General features: G+C 41.6%; 1 protein-coding gene across 5 annotated transcripts in view; it reads left to right on the top strand.

Moving 5' to 3' along the window:
- ADARB1 (adenosine deaminase RNA specific B1) overlaps positions 1-19,547 on the top strand; it is a 90,823-nt gene that overhangs the window by 16,142 nt on the left and 55,134 nt on the right. For 2 of the 5 annotated variants that reach the window (XR_008450341.1, XR_008450340.1), the window contains exon 1: positions 13,275-13,492. Coding sequence is in view for 2 of the 5 variants with exons in the window: in XM_054069584.1 (XP_053925559.1) it covers positions 13,393-13,492 (100 nt within the window). In the remaining 3 variants the exon portion in view is untranslated. Of the gene's footprint in view, positions 1-7,806; positions 7,835-13,274; positions 13,493-19,547 lie in introns of those variants that run through there. The other 3 variants (XM_054069583.1, XM_054069584.1, XM_009566888.2) reach the window with 3 other exon arrangements.

A 19,547-nucleotide genomic window follows, 5' to 3' on the forward strand; every position in this document is an offset into this window, starting at 1 on the left:
ATGGAAGTCAGATTTTACACTATAAATATAGTTGGTGAGTTTTTTTAGCATACAGATATTTAATATTGAATGGCACAAGAACCTGCTTTGAAAGCGACACTTTGAGTCAGCCTTGGGTTAGCGAGATCCTCGATAGCAAGCTGCAACTGCCAGGTCCTGAGGAAGGCTTCCAGAAGCTCAGAAAACTGAGGAGTCAAGCCCTCTCAGAAGTGAGCTTGAAGTTCTTCAAATCTGCTTGTATCTATAGTGGGGGAAGAACAGTAAAGTGATTTTTAGAAGTGAAGGGTAACACTCTAATATTCTTAGAAGTCCAGCAGCTGGTTCTTCCAGAAATATTGCAGTGATGAGACATGCATTCAAAAATCCTATAAGCTGCCACCATGAAAATGCAAACTGCCTGCAATGCTTGAATAACAAACACAGGGTGCTCAGAGTTTGGCTTGCCAAGGCTGCTGCTGTGGGCTCTCCCTGCCTCCTGCAGTGGCTGGAGAGCGAGCCTCTGCAGGGAAGAAAAACCCATTTTAAGGTACACGCACTCTTGTTTTAGTTCCTGGCTGCAATGAGGGGGTTCATGTGATGCCTTTCCTCACCTTGTGCAGCAGGGCAAGGGCCACCAGGTGCCCACAGCTAAGTCAGAGTTCTTGCTCATAGTCCAGCCCTCAGGCTGGGTTCTGAAAACAGCTGCAGCCAGACTGGGACCGTAGGGGAGAGGCGTCTAACAGTGTGTGAGCAATCCTGTGTACAAGAGAAGGGTAAAAGCTAGGGCTTGGTGCAGTCCTTTGTAATTCTTTCCCTTCCCAGCTGCCTCGGAGCTTAGCCCCTCTCCTGTCCCTGTATTGCTCTCATGCGGTCCCCAGCTCTGCCCAGAGCGCAAAATGGGCATAATGCACATAAACAGGGAAGCAGCGAGAGAACAACTGACCCAGAAATGTGATTCGTGGCTCATCACACCCCAGTCCATTGTTCTGTAAAACAGTGTGATTCAGGTTTCTTCCACAGTCTTTTAACTTCTCTGTGCAGAGAGTTCATGTAATGTGCAACTTAAAGCCCAAGGATTAAGGAGCTCTGAAGCTCTCTGACTTTAAATGCATAACACTTTATTTGAACAATAATAAAGCATGCACTGGCAGTGACCACAACTTGACTGCATGAGTAGGGCAATTCTTGGGCTGGCAGAGTACTCGCTGCTGTACCTACAATCCGCGGTTTTGGATTCCCTGGTTTAGTCGGTGCTTCCTGGCTTTTTGTGCAAAGTGGATGCAGTTTCAGCCAGGGGAAGCTGTTGGCAAGCTGCAGGCTGGTGGAGAATGGTTGGCATTGTTTCATATCGACAGCTAAACCTGAAATGTGCACAGTCAATCTCCATGTAAAGCACTGTTTCCAGCCTGTACATTTTCTCTCTATGTACTCCTTTTACCGAAGGTGCAGCACCCTCTTCTGACGCTTTATCTTCATATAGGTGCTATAAGCTGCAATCAAGTTGCGTTCTAATCTCCTCACTGCTAAAAATAATAGAATGCTGTGGCTGGGCTACACAAGATGTGTTTTCCTGCAGTCATTTGTGTGTGTGGGTATGCCTTGTGCCCTTTGGGTCTTGTTGAAAGGAAGGGGTTTTAATCTCATTCATCTCACTTGTCCTGTCAGGTACAGGTAGGTAACCCTGGTCTCAGTCAGTGCTCAGCTTTTAAGTCCAGCAATAAATTGCATTGGTTCTTCAGGCTGCAGAAGTGGTCTGGGAGCAACCAGTGAGCTGTCTGTCATTACTGGGCGCTGCTTGGTGTGTGCATATTCACTCCACCTTTGCTCACTGCTGGTTTTGCCTCGCAGCTTTGGCAGCAGCTTCTTGCTGTGCTGGGTAGCTGGATGCACCTGGCCACGGCAGCTTGCTTTTCTGTATGGCAGTGACTTGGCCAGCCCATCCTGCCTTTAAAAGTAGAAGTCTCTGAATAAGATGTATTGTTTTGGAGGTCCTGAATCATAAGCTTACTATTTAAGGGCTGTGAGGAGTCACTTGCCATGGTAAAGGCTAGCAGAGTTATTCCTACGTTCTTAATACAGGACATTACCTCATGGTACAGTTAAACTGAGAGATAAGTATTTTGCATCTTTTTTACTAAACATGGATTTCTGAGGCATTTTTCTGAAGTCTGATGTTAAAGGTACAAAATGCCCATGTAGCTCACATGTGTCTTATCTTTGCCCTAGGGAGGAAGTAAAAATGAAAATAATCAGCCTGCCTTGTTCTGAAGTCTTAAAAATCTCGCTGTTCTCCAAATGAGGAAGGATTTGCAGCCCTCTAGTATGCACTGAATGTATGTAGAAACAGCATACAGGCAGTTTTACGGATTTTTTTTTTTTTAGGATGTGTTAAGCAGAAACCCCTGGTCGCTCACAGGACACACACACAGCTTTCAGCAGCTTTCTCAGTCAGTGCGCAAGTGTCTGGGTCTTACAATGACCCTGAATGGGTTGATGCAGCTGGGATGAGTGTGTTTTCCTCTCCCTGCCAGTCTAACCTGTATTCTCGTCCACAATTAGTCTATAGTCCAGATTAATCTTTTCCTTGTAACTGTTGTCTAAAGGGTGCTGACACAGAACAGAGGAATTACTTTCATTTGATTTTTTAACTTTCTTTGTATTTCAGAAGTTACTGCTTAATCTTAAGACTGCACTCTTGTACTATTGCAGTTTGACTAATGTTTAGAGCAGCTAAATGGGTAATTGTAAATGTTTAAACATTAGCTATAGTGAAATCACAAAAAGCAAGATTAAAGCCTAGATCCCCGGAAGACATTTATGGTGATTGTGCTCACTGATTTGGCTTCAGTTACAATCTCTTAACTGCTCTTATATATGATCTCAGTTAACTGCTCTTAGACATGAGGTGTAATCCTGTAGAAAGGAGGAGTGGCATTAAAATCGTCAATTTTGAAATTGTTTTGTTTCCATATTAAATTTTGTATTGAGGGTTTGGGCTGTCATACATAACCACTACATGAACACATCGTCAGTATATTTTTGCAGAGGTAGGGGAGCACAAAATTGAAAATCAGAGAACAAAAGTTCTTTGCTGGTGTTATGCGTGTCTGTGAAAGCATTTTTGGTGAGAGAATATTTGAAAAATAATTTATGTCTCTATTTGTTCCTGAACAGGTTTGAATCTTTGAGTGCTCCAGAATAAACGATGAACATAGTTTTATTTGATACCTGCAGCAAAAGCTGTGATAGCTTGGATATTACTTCATGAAGTAGCATATTTTTTTTCCCCGTGGATCTTAACCCAATTCCTGTTGCTTAAATGCTGCTGAATTTTCATAGCCTTTGAACTGTCAGCGAACTTGGTTTCAGTGTCTTACAGATACTTTGTATACAGAACTTCAGAAAAAGAATTTGTTTTGTGTCAAGGGAAGGAGATGAGTCTGACAGCTTTTCATTGTGTGTATGAACTGTGCTTACTGCTTTTTCCAGTTGCAGCATGTGTCCTTTTTTCCTCAGCAATTTTTTTCGTTATGATGAATGGTTACTCATCTTTCCCAATTTATTTTAGAATTTTCAATGAGCAATTCAGAAGGTATCTAGGGATCACGGTTTGGATTTGGGCTATTATTTCGTTAATTCGTTCTGATAAATTGCAGTAGGTACCATCAGAGGTGTCAAGCTGTTGCTTTGTATTTAGATGGAAAAAATGTTTCTAGAGGAAAACCCAGTTCTGTAGTTGTGTGGTCACAGCGGAGACTTGTCCCCTTCGTTTGTAAAAAGGCATGTCATGTCTGCTGTCATGTCAGGCTAACAGTATCGTTTTATGGGATCAGGAGAAAAATCTGCTATGATGGTACCTTGTTCCCTGGGAACGAATGGGAGAAGAAGAAGAGTGGGACCAAAGCCCTGGTAGCTGTTCACAGCTGTTCTCAAACTGGAGGCCATCTTCCCTTTGGAAATTGGTGGTAGCAGTTTGAAGCAGGAAGGATTCCTAGATGAAGCGGATGATGATGGTATAGAAGAATACTGGGAGGGACAAATTCTAGAAATTAAATACAACCATCAAAAAAATCATAATCATCTGGATTTGCTTTGCAGCTGGAGTGTGTTGGCACTTGCTTGTGTCCCAGCAGAGGAATGGGTGGACGGTTGTGGCTGAAGAGCTCTTCCAGCTGCTTGCCTTAATCCAGGGTTGAGAGGCTGGAGCAAATCTCTTTTAATTAATAAAAACCTGCCTCCTCTGGTGCCTAGGTAGGGTGTGAATCACTTAGCGAAACCCATGGCTGGGTCTGCATGAGAAATACACCAACTTTTGAGTTTCTCATTTGGCCTCTCTGTGAAATGTCTTGACGCAATCTGTGTCAGGATGTAAATCAGACAAAAATGAGCTGAGCAATGCAGTTTGCTTTCCACTTCTAAGCAGTGTTATTTCTTGAGCCAGCATTGAAATTGGAAGGACAGATGATGCTGGATTGAACATACCTGTGCCTTTTGTCATGTGGATACATGCAGTTGAGATGCCTTGTCAGCTTGTCTGTGTTTTTCAGCACTGGAAAATAAATATGTAAAGATTGAAAACAGTGGGTTTTGTCCTGTCCACAAAGCGGTGATGAGTGCCTCTGGACAGTTGGGTGGTTCTTGCAGGCTTGTGTGTTGAGATGGGACCTCCTGTCCCTGTGGATGGGTGTTTTGGAGGTATCTGTGAATAGATGTACTTTTTCCCCAAAAATCTTACAGAACTGAATTGACACTGCTAGCATCTTTCAGATCTAAAATACTTTGGAAAAATCTCTTAGGGCATCTCATCCCCTGACCTTGTAACGTGGGTCTCTACCTGGCAGTGTGCCTCCGCTCTTCTGGGCTGTAGGAGATGGGCCTGGGATGGGCTCTTGGGTGGGGTAGGGTACTGGTCAGTCAAGGTGGCAGTGATAGCTGTTGGAGTGGGAGTTGTGGGACCTGCTTAGCTAAGAAGATCTTCATGGACAGAAGCCCTGAGATCTTTCTCTTTTTCAAAGATTTTATGACTGTTGATCAATGAAGACCTCAGACTATTAGCTGGATGTACTTCTCGGTGCCTTTCTCCTAAGAAGTTTTGAAGAGCTGGTAGATTACCCCTGAAAAACTGGAGGTGCTGTTCTGTACATGTGAGGTGCAGTCTATGTAGTGAAGTTAGTTATCAGATCTCTGATTTGATTCTCATTGCCTTGAAATGTTTTCAGTTGAGCTTTAAAAAGCTGGTATTTCCAGAAAGTCCTAAATGTCCAGTATGACATGTTCTTCAAATGCGTTCAAGTACCCTTTGCAGTCCTAGGAGAAATCATGTTGAATGTGTTTCTCAACTTTTCTTGGTGAATAACCTCACTAGTCACTTTTAGAAATGAAGCTGTTTAGAAGTCACTTGAGTTTCATTTGTTTTGATTTTAGTTGTTATTCCAGCCATGTGATGAAAAAGAACTCTTCTCAGGCTTGCTTTTGGACTCATTTATTTTACTCCTGCCTCTGTCAGGAGGATCAGGAGGACAAACCTGTATTAAAATGACAATCATAGTTTTACTAGGGAAGAGGATACCAGCAAGGTGACATGCACATCTGTCTTGTAGCTTGTTTCCTGACATTCATAAAGGGCTGAGAATTAGTTTCGTGATTTTTTGGGAAGTAATGATGAGGAGATGCTGCAGAGAGGTGCTGAGCTCCTAGAGTCACCTCTCCTAGCCGGCAAACACCAGTCTCTCTGCAAAAGGTGGTGAGAAAGCACATTATTACTTGAGCAAGCCCTGAGGTATCTGTCTGCCACCGGGCAGAGCCAGGTAGGTGATGCTGCAGGTGAGAGGCTTGTTCCTGGCTTTTATAATGTAGTGATATTTCCCTTTCTTTCCCATTTGGCGTCATAACTGGTTTAAGGTGTTACAGGTCTCATTTTTATCCTCACCTCATCTTTCCTGCTCACAGTCCTTCAGCAGTGAAAACTGAGAGGTAGGAAATAAACGTTTGGATTTCCCCTGCAGACGTATTTTTAAGTAGTACTGCAAAACTGACCTGTGGGCTGGTTCTTGCCCTGTGCAATGGTTGGTGTTGAAGGATTTTTTGCACTTGGTGTAATTACTTTACGTCTTGAGTCTCATGTTTGTTCAGTTTCTTTGAAACTTGGGGAATTAAGTGACTGGGATAGTATAGCTTACAAGGAACACAGTTGCTAAAACGACTCAAGGTTATTCTAATATTAAAACGTAATTAAAAATTACTAGGAGTGGGTTGTCTCAGGGTTGCTTACAACTTTATTTAAATGTTCATGTAGAAAGAAAATTATGAAAAACTAATTTTCAAAAAAAACCCCAACCTACTCTTTTTTGTGGATGCTGCCACAAATACTGGAATTTCACGTCGTGCAGTTTAGAGCTCATATTTCAAGTGTTTGGAAGAGTTTTTTTTGGTAGATGTGGGGCTACTAGGTTGGGAAAATATTAAAGGAATGTCAAATCATCATCGTGCTATAAATACTGTATCACAGTTTGGTGGACTTAAATGTTAAGTCCCTTGCGTGACAAGAGGTTGACACTGTGTTGAGCTTTTTAGGCATTTTTACTGCTTCCTGCAAAGACCAATACATAACTGGCATATTTTTCTGGATTATTGGAAAATGCTACCTTGAAGTGTTGGGAACTTGAAAAAAACCTAAAATTGTATTAATGCGATCTCCTAGTACATGGACTTTAAATATTGTGGCAGATCCTTCTTGTCTATCTTGACCAAAACGGTTTAAGATATGCTCCAAGCACCGGTCAGTTTGTGTTGTCCATAGCTGAGCTGTGTGAGCTGTGGAACTGACATTGAGCGAAGCATTTGTGGGTTCCCAGCACCCTCTTGTGGACTGTGCAGCAGCAGAGAACGGTTGTCTTTTCCAAGCACAAACACCAAAATCCTTTCCAGGAGCAAGCGGTGTCCACGCTCCGATGAGCTACTGATGGGGGTTTGCAGAATGGAGCCACTAGGCTGAAAGGTCCTGTTGCTTTGGAAGTAGCTTCTGTGGTTTGCAGAACTGTTTTAGAATATTCAGTCTGATTAAGTCACATAAATATTTTCTTATAACTAGGAGGTTGTCTGCAAAAATAAACCCATCTGTTCCTGGTTGAGCAGCTGTGCAGTTTATATGTGTTTATGGAAATAAAAGAAAATTTCCTGCATGTTAATCGTTCCCGTTATCCTGTATCCTTCTTACCCTGCATCTGCCATTTCTTTCCCACCTGGCAGTTGACGGATTTTCCAGTTTTGCAAGCACTTCAGGAGAACGCAAGCTGGTGCAAGTAGTATCAAGCACCTGCTGTTTGAACAGTGAGTTGTGGTGTGAGGTGTTGTTTATACGTTGTTTACATGAATTAAAATCAACCACTAAAAATAAATTCTAACAAGGCGACAGATTTAGATTTGCTGGTAGGATAAGTTGGCTGTGATAACACAGGAGTTAATTTTAGTTTTAAGCCATTATTGGTCAAAATTTTTGCTGACTATTTCTGCTGGAAGGTGCAGAGATTGCAGATTGGGTTCTGCCAAGTAGCTGCTTGTACCCCTGAGGTGCTTCTCCTGGCCCCGAGTCCTGAGCATCTTCAGTCTTGATGATATTTTTTTTTCCTAATCAGGAGTGTCCAGAATTGTTTCTTCCCCTCCCATTGTGGTTACCAGGGAGCTGGCTCTGTGACTGTTTATATGCAGTATGTACTATTTATTCCTTCAGAATCAGAAATTTGTCCCTTTTAAGGTCAGGAGTTGCCATTTGTAATGCATTTAAATTTGTAAAAGAAAAATTGCTAACTGTGTTTTTCCTTTTTCCAGGTTGCAGAATCAGCATGTCTCTCTAAAGGTAAGCAGACCATATTTGCAAATACATAGTGAGATTATTTGTTTACCGATCGATGCATTCAGATTGTAACTCGGAGGAGAGAGTTAATCTTAATGTATATTTAAAACTTTATTATTTTATATATAACTTCTATATTTGTACACTAAACCCCTTCAAAGATATTGGATTAGTACAGTTTGAAAATAGAGAAAATATTGTTAAGAAATATCTAGCTGTCATGTTGATGTACGTTACAAAAAATTACCCTTCTTACTGCAAATTTGTTTCCAATCCATATTACTAAAATAAATATGCAAAGATAGCATGGAGGACTTGGGAGTTTGAGTGTTATAGAGTCAAGCTCTGTTACTGATTGTGGTGGGAAAGGAGGAATTATGTCCAATATGTATGTCTGTCTCCTAATAATCAAACACCACACCACCTGCATAATACTCTTTTCTTTTTATAAGATAATGTTGAGATCTTTGAGACTTTCTTACCCTCTTTTATAGCGATTTTTGATTTTTGTTCCAATTAGCTACTATTTTCCCTAGCCTCTCTGGGTAGCTGCATCTGTTATCTTTTAAATGGTGATGAGAATACTGATGTTACTGGGAGATCAAGGCTGCTGGTGCTTTTTTGCTCACTTTTTCCTTGGTTGCACATCCTAAATACTTTTCTGACAGTCATGGGTATTTGAGGAGCCCTTCAGAAATCATGCACACTAAAATTTAGGTGTTCAGTCCTCAAAGTATGCTGGTAAAAAGTCAGGGTGGTGGTACCTGAAGCAAAATGTTGTAATTCATACAGGTTACAAATTAGTTCACTGTAGAATAAATCTGCAAACATCCAAAGTTATTTCTGATTTGGAGCTGGGGTCTAGACTTCCTTGGTCAAAGATGTAAAATCAGTTATTTATGTAATATAACAGCAGATGGTGCTGTTGGAGAGGATTACCTGAGGAATTGTTCTGGGAGTTGAGGCCCAAGATATCAGAGCTCTGGGGGTTCTTGGTGTGCACCCAGCAGCTTTGTATCTGGAGGTTTGCTGTGCTGAGCTGATGCTCAGGCTGTAATTAGCCTGTACTAACTCTAGTGGTTGCTGCTAGTTTATGTTCATTCTTGCTCCAGTCCACAAGTCTTGAAAACAAGCTTGCTGTTGGCCTGTAACACTTGCGCCCTTGAAAACTATGTGAGTTGCATATGGGGAAAAGAATAGCTGCGTGTTTACAAAATATGGTGTCCAATTGTTTCTTCCAAGAGAGTGTAAAGTAAGTGGATAATAGTGGCCAAATATAAGTAAATGAGATTTGAAAGGATTCTTTTGATGCATAGAAATTTTCATGCAATATATTAAGTAGTGAGTTTATTTTATATTCTATGATCAAACTCTTCGTGTCCTCTTTCCCATTTTCCAGCTTACCTGATGCAAAGTGAGTCTTGTGGATACGTTAAGATACGGTAGATTATTCCTCTGAGTTTTGTAAAGAGTGTTGGGTGAAGGAGTCACTCACAAATTGCTGTGTCTGGCAGAAGGGCCACAGTGTGGCCTTGAAACTCCTGTGCTGGGGAACCTGGACGGGAAGGGCTGGTAGATGCCATAGCTCCAGGGTCTCCGGGTGGAACTTGAAAGTACGTAGCCACAAAACCCCATCTTATGTCACAAGCGGTAAATCCACAGAAACCTAGTTTGGCTTTGTTCTGGTGATAAGGTGACAGAGGAGAGAATTGAGAAACTACTGAACTTTTCCATCAGTCTTGCTGTCTGTCCTTGGGTCAGTTTGCCTCTGTGATTTGGATGGAGGACTCCTTAGTTGTTTAGTGTCTCAGTGTTCCTAATTCTAATTCAGTGATGAAAGTACGATGGAAATTTTTGAGATGTGTAGGTATGTAACCAAACTCCCCCTGGGAATTGCTTTTTCTTTGGAGATATGGCAGTCCAGTTTCACCTTGGTGCCTCTGTGGATGTTGAATCTCTGACATACAAGATGTTATGGGGTTTACTGCTTCCAAGGTACACGTGCATTTTGGTTCTGGTGTGTTGCACATGGCTTTGAATTATTGCATTCAGCTTTTAACTTGATTTATTCTAATGTTGCGGACTTTGAAATATATTTTTGATATTGAATGTTGAATCTCGTGCATATTACAGATTGGATATTTTTTATTTTCTAAAGCTGTCGTTAATGTGCCAACTGCAAATGAATGCAGTGAGTCAGTAAGATTCTCTTTCAAGTGGACTGTGTACATTCCTTAGTACAAGAACTTAGTAGTACAGATTTTAGAGACTTTATTTCCCTATTGAAATCTGTCATTCTTTAAGCTAAAATTATCTCAGATCTTCCTGACTCCTGTATCCCAGAGGCACTTTGCTTTGGAGAGCCAGTGGTCAGTAGGAGTTGCTTTGGAGAGGAGAGCTCCTTGAGGGGGGCGGGCAGAGTATTTTTTCGGTCGTATGAAGCAAATCTGCAGGTTTGGGCAGATAAATCAGTTGTTGAAGGCAAAAACACTTTTGAACTTTAAGTATCTGGTGCAGCAACTCTCCCCTGAAAATGAAAGAGAAATACGCATTGTTATGTACCTCATTCTCACTTATGGTGAGAACAAGGTGGAGAAAGTTTCAACAGCTGAAGAATTACGGTAAAGAGCTCAGGGGGTTCACAGGCTGTTTTTTTTGCTTTTTACAAAGTATACTGTTAGTTCAAAGGAATAAAATGAATTCCCATTCCCCTAAGGAGTGTGTTTTCACCTTTTCTCTCCACGTATCTTTTCTTTCATGGCCATGTAGATGTAGATACCTCACCCTCTTTGTCCTTTCCTCATCATGCATGGTTTAATGTGGATTCAAATATCAAACTTGGCCTGAAACTGTTAATTAGTGAGGCATGGAACTGCTAACTTCAGTCTTAAGTTAGGTCTGTTTGAGATGGGAAAGTGCTCTGCCAACGTGCAGCTAGTGCCCATGCTGATACTGAAGTTGTAGGCTTCACTGGGGTTTCCTTAATGTCTGCCTTCATCTTGCCATGACTGTGTAGGCCCATGGGGATGTAGTATTGCAGGGCCTGATGTCAAACTATTGTCACTTTTAAATGAGGCCGTTCCTGGTTTCCATGAAGGAAAAATGTTTTTTGTATTAATCCGGAGCATACCTCTAGTCTATGAGCCCAAGCAGGCAGTATCTAGTAAGGGAAGAAGAAATGCTGGAAGTATAAGAAAACAACAGACCTTATTTGTGCTGTGAGGGAAGAGCACACCTTACTGTCCCAGCTACTACTAGTGTTAGGACCCACCCTGACCTGTACAGTCGAAGGGGGGGTGAAAAGGGTTCTTTTGATATCTGTGCGGCAGATCGGAGACTGACAAATCTCCCAGGGTAAATTCAAATGCACTATTTATTTTGGTCACAGACAAATCACAAAACAGATGCTTGGGTGCACTCCGAGTGGCAGCTTCTCAAAGTTGCAAAACCAGATCCCAATCTGTTTGGATCACAATCTGATAGTTTGAACACAGCCAAAGTTGCTAAACAAACTACAAACCAACTCAGATTTGATCTAATACACGATAGTGCGAAGGAAAAGAAGGTACAGTAAGATATATCAGCGAAGGAGAGAGAAAGAAGTAGCAGGAAAAAGTTATTGCCACTCTAGTGGGGCACAGCAGTTCCTCAGGAAAACATTCATCTGGCAGCAACTCCTCTAGCAGCACTTCCTCAGGATCACGTGGTCCAGTAGTTCTTCAGACCAGTCGAGCAGCAGCACTTCTTCCATGGCCAATTCCATGGAGTGATGGGTGCGTGCACTGTGCCTTCTTGATAGGTCCCTATTAGCAGGTGGGGGTCTTGCTGTGAAACTTCGTGGTCGGGTGAGGGGGGCAGTGCCTGCTGCTGTACATCCTTCCTCTCCTCTGCAGCTCCCTGGGACAGTCAGCCCATCTGCAGATGGGGGATAAGGGGAGAGCGGAACCTGTTTCTACACTTCCCCGTCTCACTGTAAAGCAGGAGCCACAGAAAAGCAGTCCTACATTCAGACAATGTTTGAGACGCAACAAATACAAGTAAAGAAGTAGGTCTTTACAGCTGGTTTGGGGAGCTGATTTTAGATGATGATGGGACTCATTTCCTCCTGAACTTCTTGATGGTAGTGTAAACATGATAACGTGACCATGGCATTGTTGGCTTCTTCAACCATGGCAAGTTCTTCTTTTTAAATTGTGTAAACTGGACAGAAGTGGTCCTGTTGATATTCCTTCATCGAATGAAGCAGTGTCCATTAGCACAGATAGAACTTCAGCTCCTCTAAGCCAAGTGGGGAAGTTTGCAGCCCTTAGCACTTAGGCTTCCTGCAGAAATAGTTTCAGTCAACAAGTTAACTCAATCTCAGAAGCTTTCCATCGCAGCCTGAAGATGAAAAGGTGGTACCTCTGGTCTGGAGAACAGGTGCCAGCAGAGGGTAGGTGGAAAGGCCGAGCTCTATGTTAGCAGGTCAAACCAGTCCCACTGGTGAGCTTGACTGTATTGGTTTTGGTTACACTGGCTAGTTGTCAAAATATGATGGTTCAGGTGAGTAATCTACAAGAGTTTATCCAGATTTCATCTTGTGCTGTCTTCTAAAGAGCCAAGGCCTCACTGTTACACGGAGAAGTGAAGGTCTGAGAGCAGGTGGAGGTGACTTGTCAGAGAAGTTTCCTCACTCTAGTAACACACAGAAGAAACCTGCGGAGGTTGCATCTGCAAACATCCCCTGTTGGAAGTTGTTTTCTGTCCTGTGGAGTTTAATCTGCAGACAGGGTTAAAGGATAGCTGCAGCCCCCAGTCTGTGTTGCTGATCCACAAGACCCACAGGATCCCCAGGACGAACATGTGTTTGTTTGGTTGCTCAAATTGAGGAAGCAGGATAATGCCATGTTATCCCATAATGTCACATGCTGCTTTTTTTCTTATAAAAAAGGCTGTAAAATGCTACAGTTAATGTTGACACAGGGAAATCTCTCATTAAGACTCCACATGCAAACCCTTGTACAGAAAATATGCGACTCAAACATTGCTCTTTGCATGTAGGTGTACTCCAGCTATTCACAAATTTATTTTGTGCATTTCTAGGCAATGTATAAAATAGGTAATTAAGAACATGAGGAACAATTAGAAAGGATGCTGACAGCATCTTGGTTTCACACACTAGGCTGTTTAAACATTTCCTTGCTTAGGTCTCTCCTTGATTCTGAGGTATGTATAAGCAACACCAAAGAGTTGCCCCCTCCATTTTTAATAATAAAATAAAAATGAATTTTCCTCTTCACACCTAGTGAGGATGTCTTTGATACTGTCCTTTTAAGAAAACTGTCCTTGCTTGCCCCTTTCACGTACCAAAGGGTTAATTGTCACATGTGCCTCTTGTGGGTGGGTAGGGATGAGCTGCAGTATTTGTTCATCATTGTGCATCTGCGCATCCTGCTGTCTTGAGGAACGGCCCTTGGCTGGGTGAAGAGAGTGCAAGGAAAGACAGGGGTAACTTTCTTTGCCTCATAAGGAGGGGTTGAGGGTGCAGCAGACTGGCAAGCTGTGCTGGCGGCGGTGTGTGCATGGCATCTCTTCTGGCCCCGACTGTTGACATGGGGATGCTCTTCAGCGCGGTCTGGAGGCACTGTAAACGGAGGCGGAAGAAACGATCGAAGCGGAAAGGTAGTGTTTTAATTGCTGTACAGTCAAACAAAGTACTTGGGGGAGGAACACTTAAATGCAGAAGTTTTCAAGTGAGATTTCAACTTCATTGCTAAGTGCAACTTTAATGTTGTCTGTTTGGATTTATGGAGTAAAAGAAATATTTTGAACAGAGCCCTTCAACATTTCCCAACATTTTATTTCACTGAATTCTCAAAGTTTGGAAGAAAGTGCTTTGTAACAAATATGAAACTTCTATAAAGCTGCAGCTTTCTGACTGTTACTCACTTCTAGTAATAGTTTTGTTTCATCTGTCAGATTATTTTTCTGTTTGGATAAAACATTGAGTAGCTGCTGAGTTTTCCTTTCAAGATATATGTATTTTTTCTTCAATGATAAGGATAAACCATGATAGCTGTTAAAAGACTCCTTCAAAACTTTTTATGTGTGCAGTGAGTACACAGGGTATTCAAACAGAAGAATCGCAAGTTCAGTCTCTCTTTGTACTCAGACAGTGTGTAGTTGCTGTGGCCAACATTTAATTAAAAGTCCTTCATGTAATCCCTTGGGGAAATAAAAGCAAATGCTGTTGTGTTGGGTAGCACAATTTGAGGTGTTTCTGGTATTCTTCCTATCTTTGGAATTACTCTGTGGGAAGTAGAGACTTCAAAACCAAGAGAGAGTTAAAAGTGTAAGTATACCTTATTTTCTGTGACTCAAACTCACATTTTTTCATATGTTGTTCTGCTGTTTGACACGGCCGGCCTTTAATGCATTTAGGAGAGGAAAGCTTTTTGCAGTACTGCTTGTAGTCTTGATAACGCAGGGTGTGTTGCTATACAGGATCACTTGGTGCTGGTGAGTACGCTTAGCGAAGAGCTGGGATTTGTTTGTTGCTCCCATCTACTATGCCAGCACAGTACACTGAAACCCAAATTTATTTTAGCAGTATACTCAAGGACAAAACAGTTTGTGCACCCAAGGAGGAGGCTTTCTCTGCAGTCCTGTTCCACATATAAAATGTTATATATGCACTGACCTGAATCAGTTAAGTAATATTTGTGTCAATTATTCTTCATTGTTATTTCTGAAAGCTGTAAATCTCTGAGCAGCAATTAAGCTTTTTCCTTTATTTTTACCTTTTTTTCCCCAAACTTAGTTTTTCCACTGATCTCAAAAAGCTTTACTCCAATTGTGTGACTTATCCCAGGGCAGGATATTAGGAATAAAACTAGAGAGTTTATTTACACTGGCTGTCTGTGGCGAACGCATGGCATTGGTGGAGACCTTTGGAAGCTGTCCTTGTTCGGATGCCACTGACGATTACCAAATCTCAGTGCTGAAGCACTGCAGAGACTTTGTGCCTGTGAGATCTGAGAGGTTTTGGGACGTCTGTTGCTAAATAGATTATTTACAGGCAGTGCCTGATTTTAGAATTGCAGTTTTGCTGCATTATAAAACCTGCTTGAATAAAAGTTTGGAAGGTCAAAGAAGTAAAAAAATGTTGTTCCTTCTTCAAAGTGAAATGATACCTGAATTATTAATGATTTCAGAAATAGTCAAGCATGCCTTGGCAAGAGAGGAAGCTCTTTCCTGTAGTGAGCAGCTTGGGTTCAAAGTCCTTTTTCTGGACAAATCTGCCCCCAGTTTCTGAAAGTACACATGGGCCCTATTTTACATGGAAAGGCTTTTTAAAATATTTATTTTATTACCTAATCCTGTACCTCTGGAAGCCAGGTGAAAAATAAATCAAATCCATGGACTACAGAAGGACTGTTTGGAAGATGAGTCTCTTGAGGATTATGTGTACAAAAAGTGCTGAGAAGTTCATTCTCTCTGCCAGTTAAGTGCTGTATGTTTCATGTACTGTTGGAATGTTAGTCATTAGTAAGAGTAGATGTTAATTTGGACTTCATTAGTACGTACATCTAATTCATTCTCTTCAAAGCATTTTTGACTTTAAGACGGTGGTTGTTAGGAGTTAGCTGTAATGGAAATCAGTGGTGTGTTACTTCTATGAAATGCACACAGTCTCCTTGCTGCAGCAATGTGCTTCCCAGCATAGCTTCCCACCCAGCATAGCTTCCCACCCAGCATAGCTTCCCACCCAGCATGCTCTAAATGAGGCTTTAGTTGAGCTTTGCTCCTTTCTGTAGGTGCTGGAAGTCAAATCCTAGCCTTCGTAGGACAGTTTTAGAGTAGGGTTAATTAGGGTCAGTCTAGATCCATTGAGCTGTTGTTTGCCAAGCAAAGGGAAGAGTCTATGGAATCTGCGAGCCAAGAATCTGTATTTATTAGTATACTGAAATATTATATATATGATAGTAGTTCCTTTTCTAGCTCTTCTCTGGCTGGGAAGATGGTGTGCACACAGCTTTGTACGCAGTGGGAATGTGTACAGTTGAGTTAAAATGTAGTGATGGGATCATGTAGGTGGCACAATCTAACCTGATAGGCTTTTCTGAACCCTTTCTGCTCCATGCAGGGTGAGTTTCGGTGCCTGCAGGACAACATCTAGGGAACCACAGCACAGGAAAGCACAAGGCAGAGGCACAGGCTTTGTAGATGGTCAACCAAGCTCAGCTGGGCTTGCGAGCCTGGGATCTGTGCTGTGGGTGACTTCTGCAAAAGGCCAGATTAGTGAGGAGAGCAGTGCAAGAGTAATCCTGGGTGCTGAGGGAAGTGCTGACCACTGCAGATCTTTCTCAAGTGTATTTTTTTATAAGAAAAGGACTGGGAAGTAATGTGGTCATTCATTATACATGAGGAATATATTTAGCCTTACTCTTAAACACATATGGTTAAACCTTCATAGTGATTCTATGATCTGCAACTAGATAAACCTTAAAAGGATGCAAGCACTTCGTTAGAAAATGTGGACAGCCAGCTTAGTGTTGTTTCATTGCACATCTTATGAATATAGCGTTGCATCTCTTAGGTTATGACAGCTCTTCTGTCGACTGTCCTTCCTGTCTGTTCATCTTCATTGATGCTTCCAAAATCTGTTTACCCTTCTTATTTAAATAATTAAAGAAAATACCTCTGTGTAAATTCTGTTTCTTATAAACTTCAGTAACACAACCAACACTCAGCAATAATTTATACAAATATTTATGCAACTGGAGTTCCTGTCTACCTGTGCTTTTTAGCAGACAGGAGATTTTCCCATGATTTAGGCTGGAGGAACAGGAGATTCAGCTGTGGGGCCATGGTGCTGAGTCCAGACCGATAACCCAGCTTCTCGGAAGGTTAGTCCCTGATATCACAGAGCAAGGCAGATGTACAGCATTTCTCATTTCTGGCGCAGCTTAGGTAGCTCGCTGATCACCTCTGTAATAATTCAAACATGAATTGTCCAAGTCTTCTGTCCTTGAGCACATTGTGGTGCATGCTGCAGGAGCAACTCGAGCCAATTTGATGTGCTAAATAAGGTGACAATTATTTACAAGTCTTGTTGATTACTGACAACTAATTTTATCTTGTTACACTGGAGTTGTGCTGATGCTATCTAATGCAAATGTGATAGTGCAGTAAAATGTTTCCTTAGCGACTCTAGTATTTCTGTATTTCTGTAAGTATTTCTGTATTTCTGATGGTTTTATCATCCATCTCCCAAGGATGATAAATCTAAAGCAGAGCTAACCTCTTCCTATTTATCTTCTCATTCAGGCTTGGACCCAATACTTTCATAAGCTCTCACTCTCCCCAAATTTCTCTGGTCTGGCACAGTGATAACTACCCTTCTGGTCGCAGATAAGAATTTCCCAACCACCTGGTCAAGCTTTTAACCTTTGTTCAGTTAGGTGTATACAGTATAGTGCGGGCTTTATAAAACTGATGTTGAAGCCACCCATGGTCTTTAGGAATACCTCAACTGCCTAAACCTTTCAAGCATTTTATTGTCTTGATAATAATTTATTTTATTGTTTTATATGCATTGAAATAAGTAAATCTGGAAAGAATCTTTACTCAAAAGGAAAAGTAATTTTTCAACAACCTTCCAGGCCCTTTCTCTAATAATGAACTAATTTATTTTCAAATAAAATTTATCCTGAACTGTTACTCACAAGCTTGGAAAACATAGCGTATTTTGGGAAAAAAAAAAAAAAGGTGAGATGCTTCTAAAAGATATTTGAAATGCTTTCTTTTTCAACAATGAATATGCTTAGGTTTCAATTAATAGTTAAAAAAACACATTATCAATCACTCTGGTTTTGTTGTTTTGGCTAATTAGTTCAAGGGAAAGTGTATTCAGTCTTCACACTTGCCTTGGTTGCAAGTTTTAAAACCCCAGATGTGCTTATTAAGTACATGTAGTTTGCATGATGTCTGTAGACAGACGTATAATTGACAGTACTGGCAGGAGGCGTTGAAAACAAGTGAGCATCTGTCTCTGGAGTTCAGCACAGTGTGTAGCAGGCTGGCAACACTAATGAGATTGTTGGAGTTTCAAACTGATTCCAAAATGCTGTGGTGGTCCATGCTTGGTGGTCACGAAATATGCATCATTACAATGAAATAAAATACTGGTGCTTTTGTGATAAGACATTAACATTGGGTTTGTAACTCCCCACCATTTTACCTTTTGCAGACATAATTTTTGCATGTTTTCAGCATAGCTGGATTTTCAATGTAAATTGATTGTGGTATCTGAGCCATGTATCTACATGGAATGTGTGGCGCTGCTTCTGTTATCGTAGAGAAATGTTTCCTCTTAACTGCCATATGAAACTGTGTAAAACTGTCCATAACATATGTAATGTATAATCTGGTTGATGGTAATTGTGGTATGCCAAGAGTTGCAGCCTCAGTGATAGTACGGAGTTAATTAGGATTAGAATCAGCCTTTCTCTATGGTAACAGGAACGCAAATTTAAGCAGCTTTTGTAGAGTAAGTGAAAGTAGCCTGTTTAGCAAAAGTTCTACTCAAATTTCTAATCTCCTTAAGGGAAAAAGGCTTATGTGATTTGCATGATCTTCTCCCCTCCCTCTGTCCATCTGCTTCAGTGAGGATGATGACCAGGTGCGTGAGACATGCCTAAGCTGGCACTGCTGCAGCGGAAGCGTGCCATGCTTTGTCATTAAAAGTTGATGAGCCAGGTGTTTCCAGGTCCTATGGAGAACTAGATCAGACAGGGGTATGATCCTGCCCATCTGATGGTAGCCTGCCTCGAGCTGTTGTGTTGCAGGGAGCCTGACTGGTGGCAGAGGTCCTATGCTGTGCTCATGTTCAGAGTATGCACTAGCACAACATCTCAGATTTTCCAAAGTGGTGTCTTCTTTCCAAAGTCTGTTGCTTCACAGCTAGGACTGAGGAAATCTCAACAGCTCAGTATCTCTGGCTTTTCGTTTGTGTAGCACTCCAGCAGCAGGGTAAGGTGCCTGGGCATCTTGTCCTCTTTTCTTCCTGCTGCACTCTTGGGCATGCACATCCTCTGTGAAAGTAACTGACTCCAAGCTGTAGGCATTTCTCTTGACTTTCTCTGGAAAACAGTTGTTTTTCCTTCCCAGTTGTCTCACTCATCCTTTCTTCCTTGGCAAGTATTTCTGTTGTTCGTCAGTTATTGGTAGCACTGTGTACTGGGCATCGATGCGAGCATCACTGTGCGAGCCCCAGTGGCCAGTGGGTCTAGGGACAAGCAGTACTGCTAGAAAGGCAATAAAACACATACTTACCAACATTAAATAATACACACATTTGCAGTTTCCTGTTGGGCATGACACACTAGCATAGCAACACAATCACCTGCAGGGAAAAGGCTGCTAATTCTTCCAGTATTGAGCAGTAGAGGCGTCAGTATCACCCCGTTTCAGTGTATGGATGAAATCCAGAGGTTATTGAAGGCAGAAAGAAAGGACCTCTGGTCAGATCCCACTTGTATGTTCGAAAGGCTTTTCTGAGTCTTTTTTTTTAGCTCTGATTAAATGAAAAGTGATTGAGATGATGTGTTTGTTATATTCTCCTTAACAAAGCATGCTGGTTTATGGCAACTTTAGTTACTGGTTTGTATGTTCCCCCATTATTGCACTGAGACAGATGCTGTCAAGAGACAAGGACTGCTAGTCAGCCTGAGGT

Source organism: Cuculus canorus, chromosome 6, assembly GCF_017976375.1.
Source record: "Cuculus canorus isolate bCucCan1 chromosome 6, bCucCan1.pri, whole genome shotgun sequence".
NCBI classification, from domain to species: domain Eukaryota; kingdom Metazoa; phylum Chordata; class Aves; order Cuculiformes; family Cuculidae; genus Cuculus; species Cuculus canorus.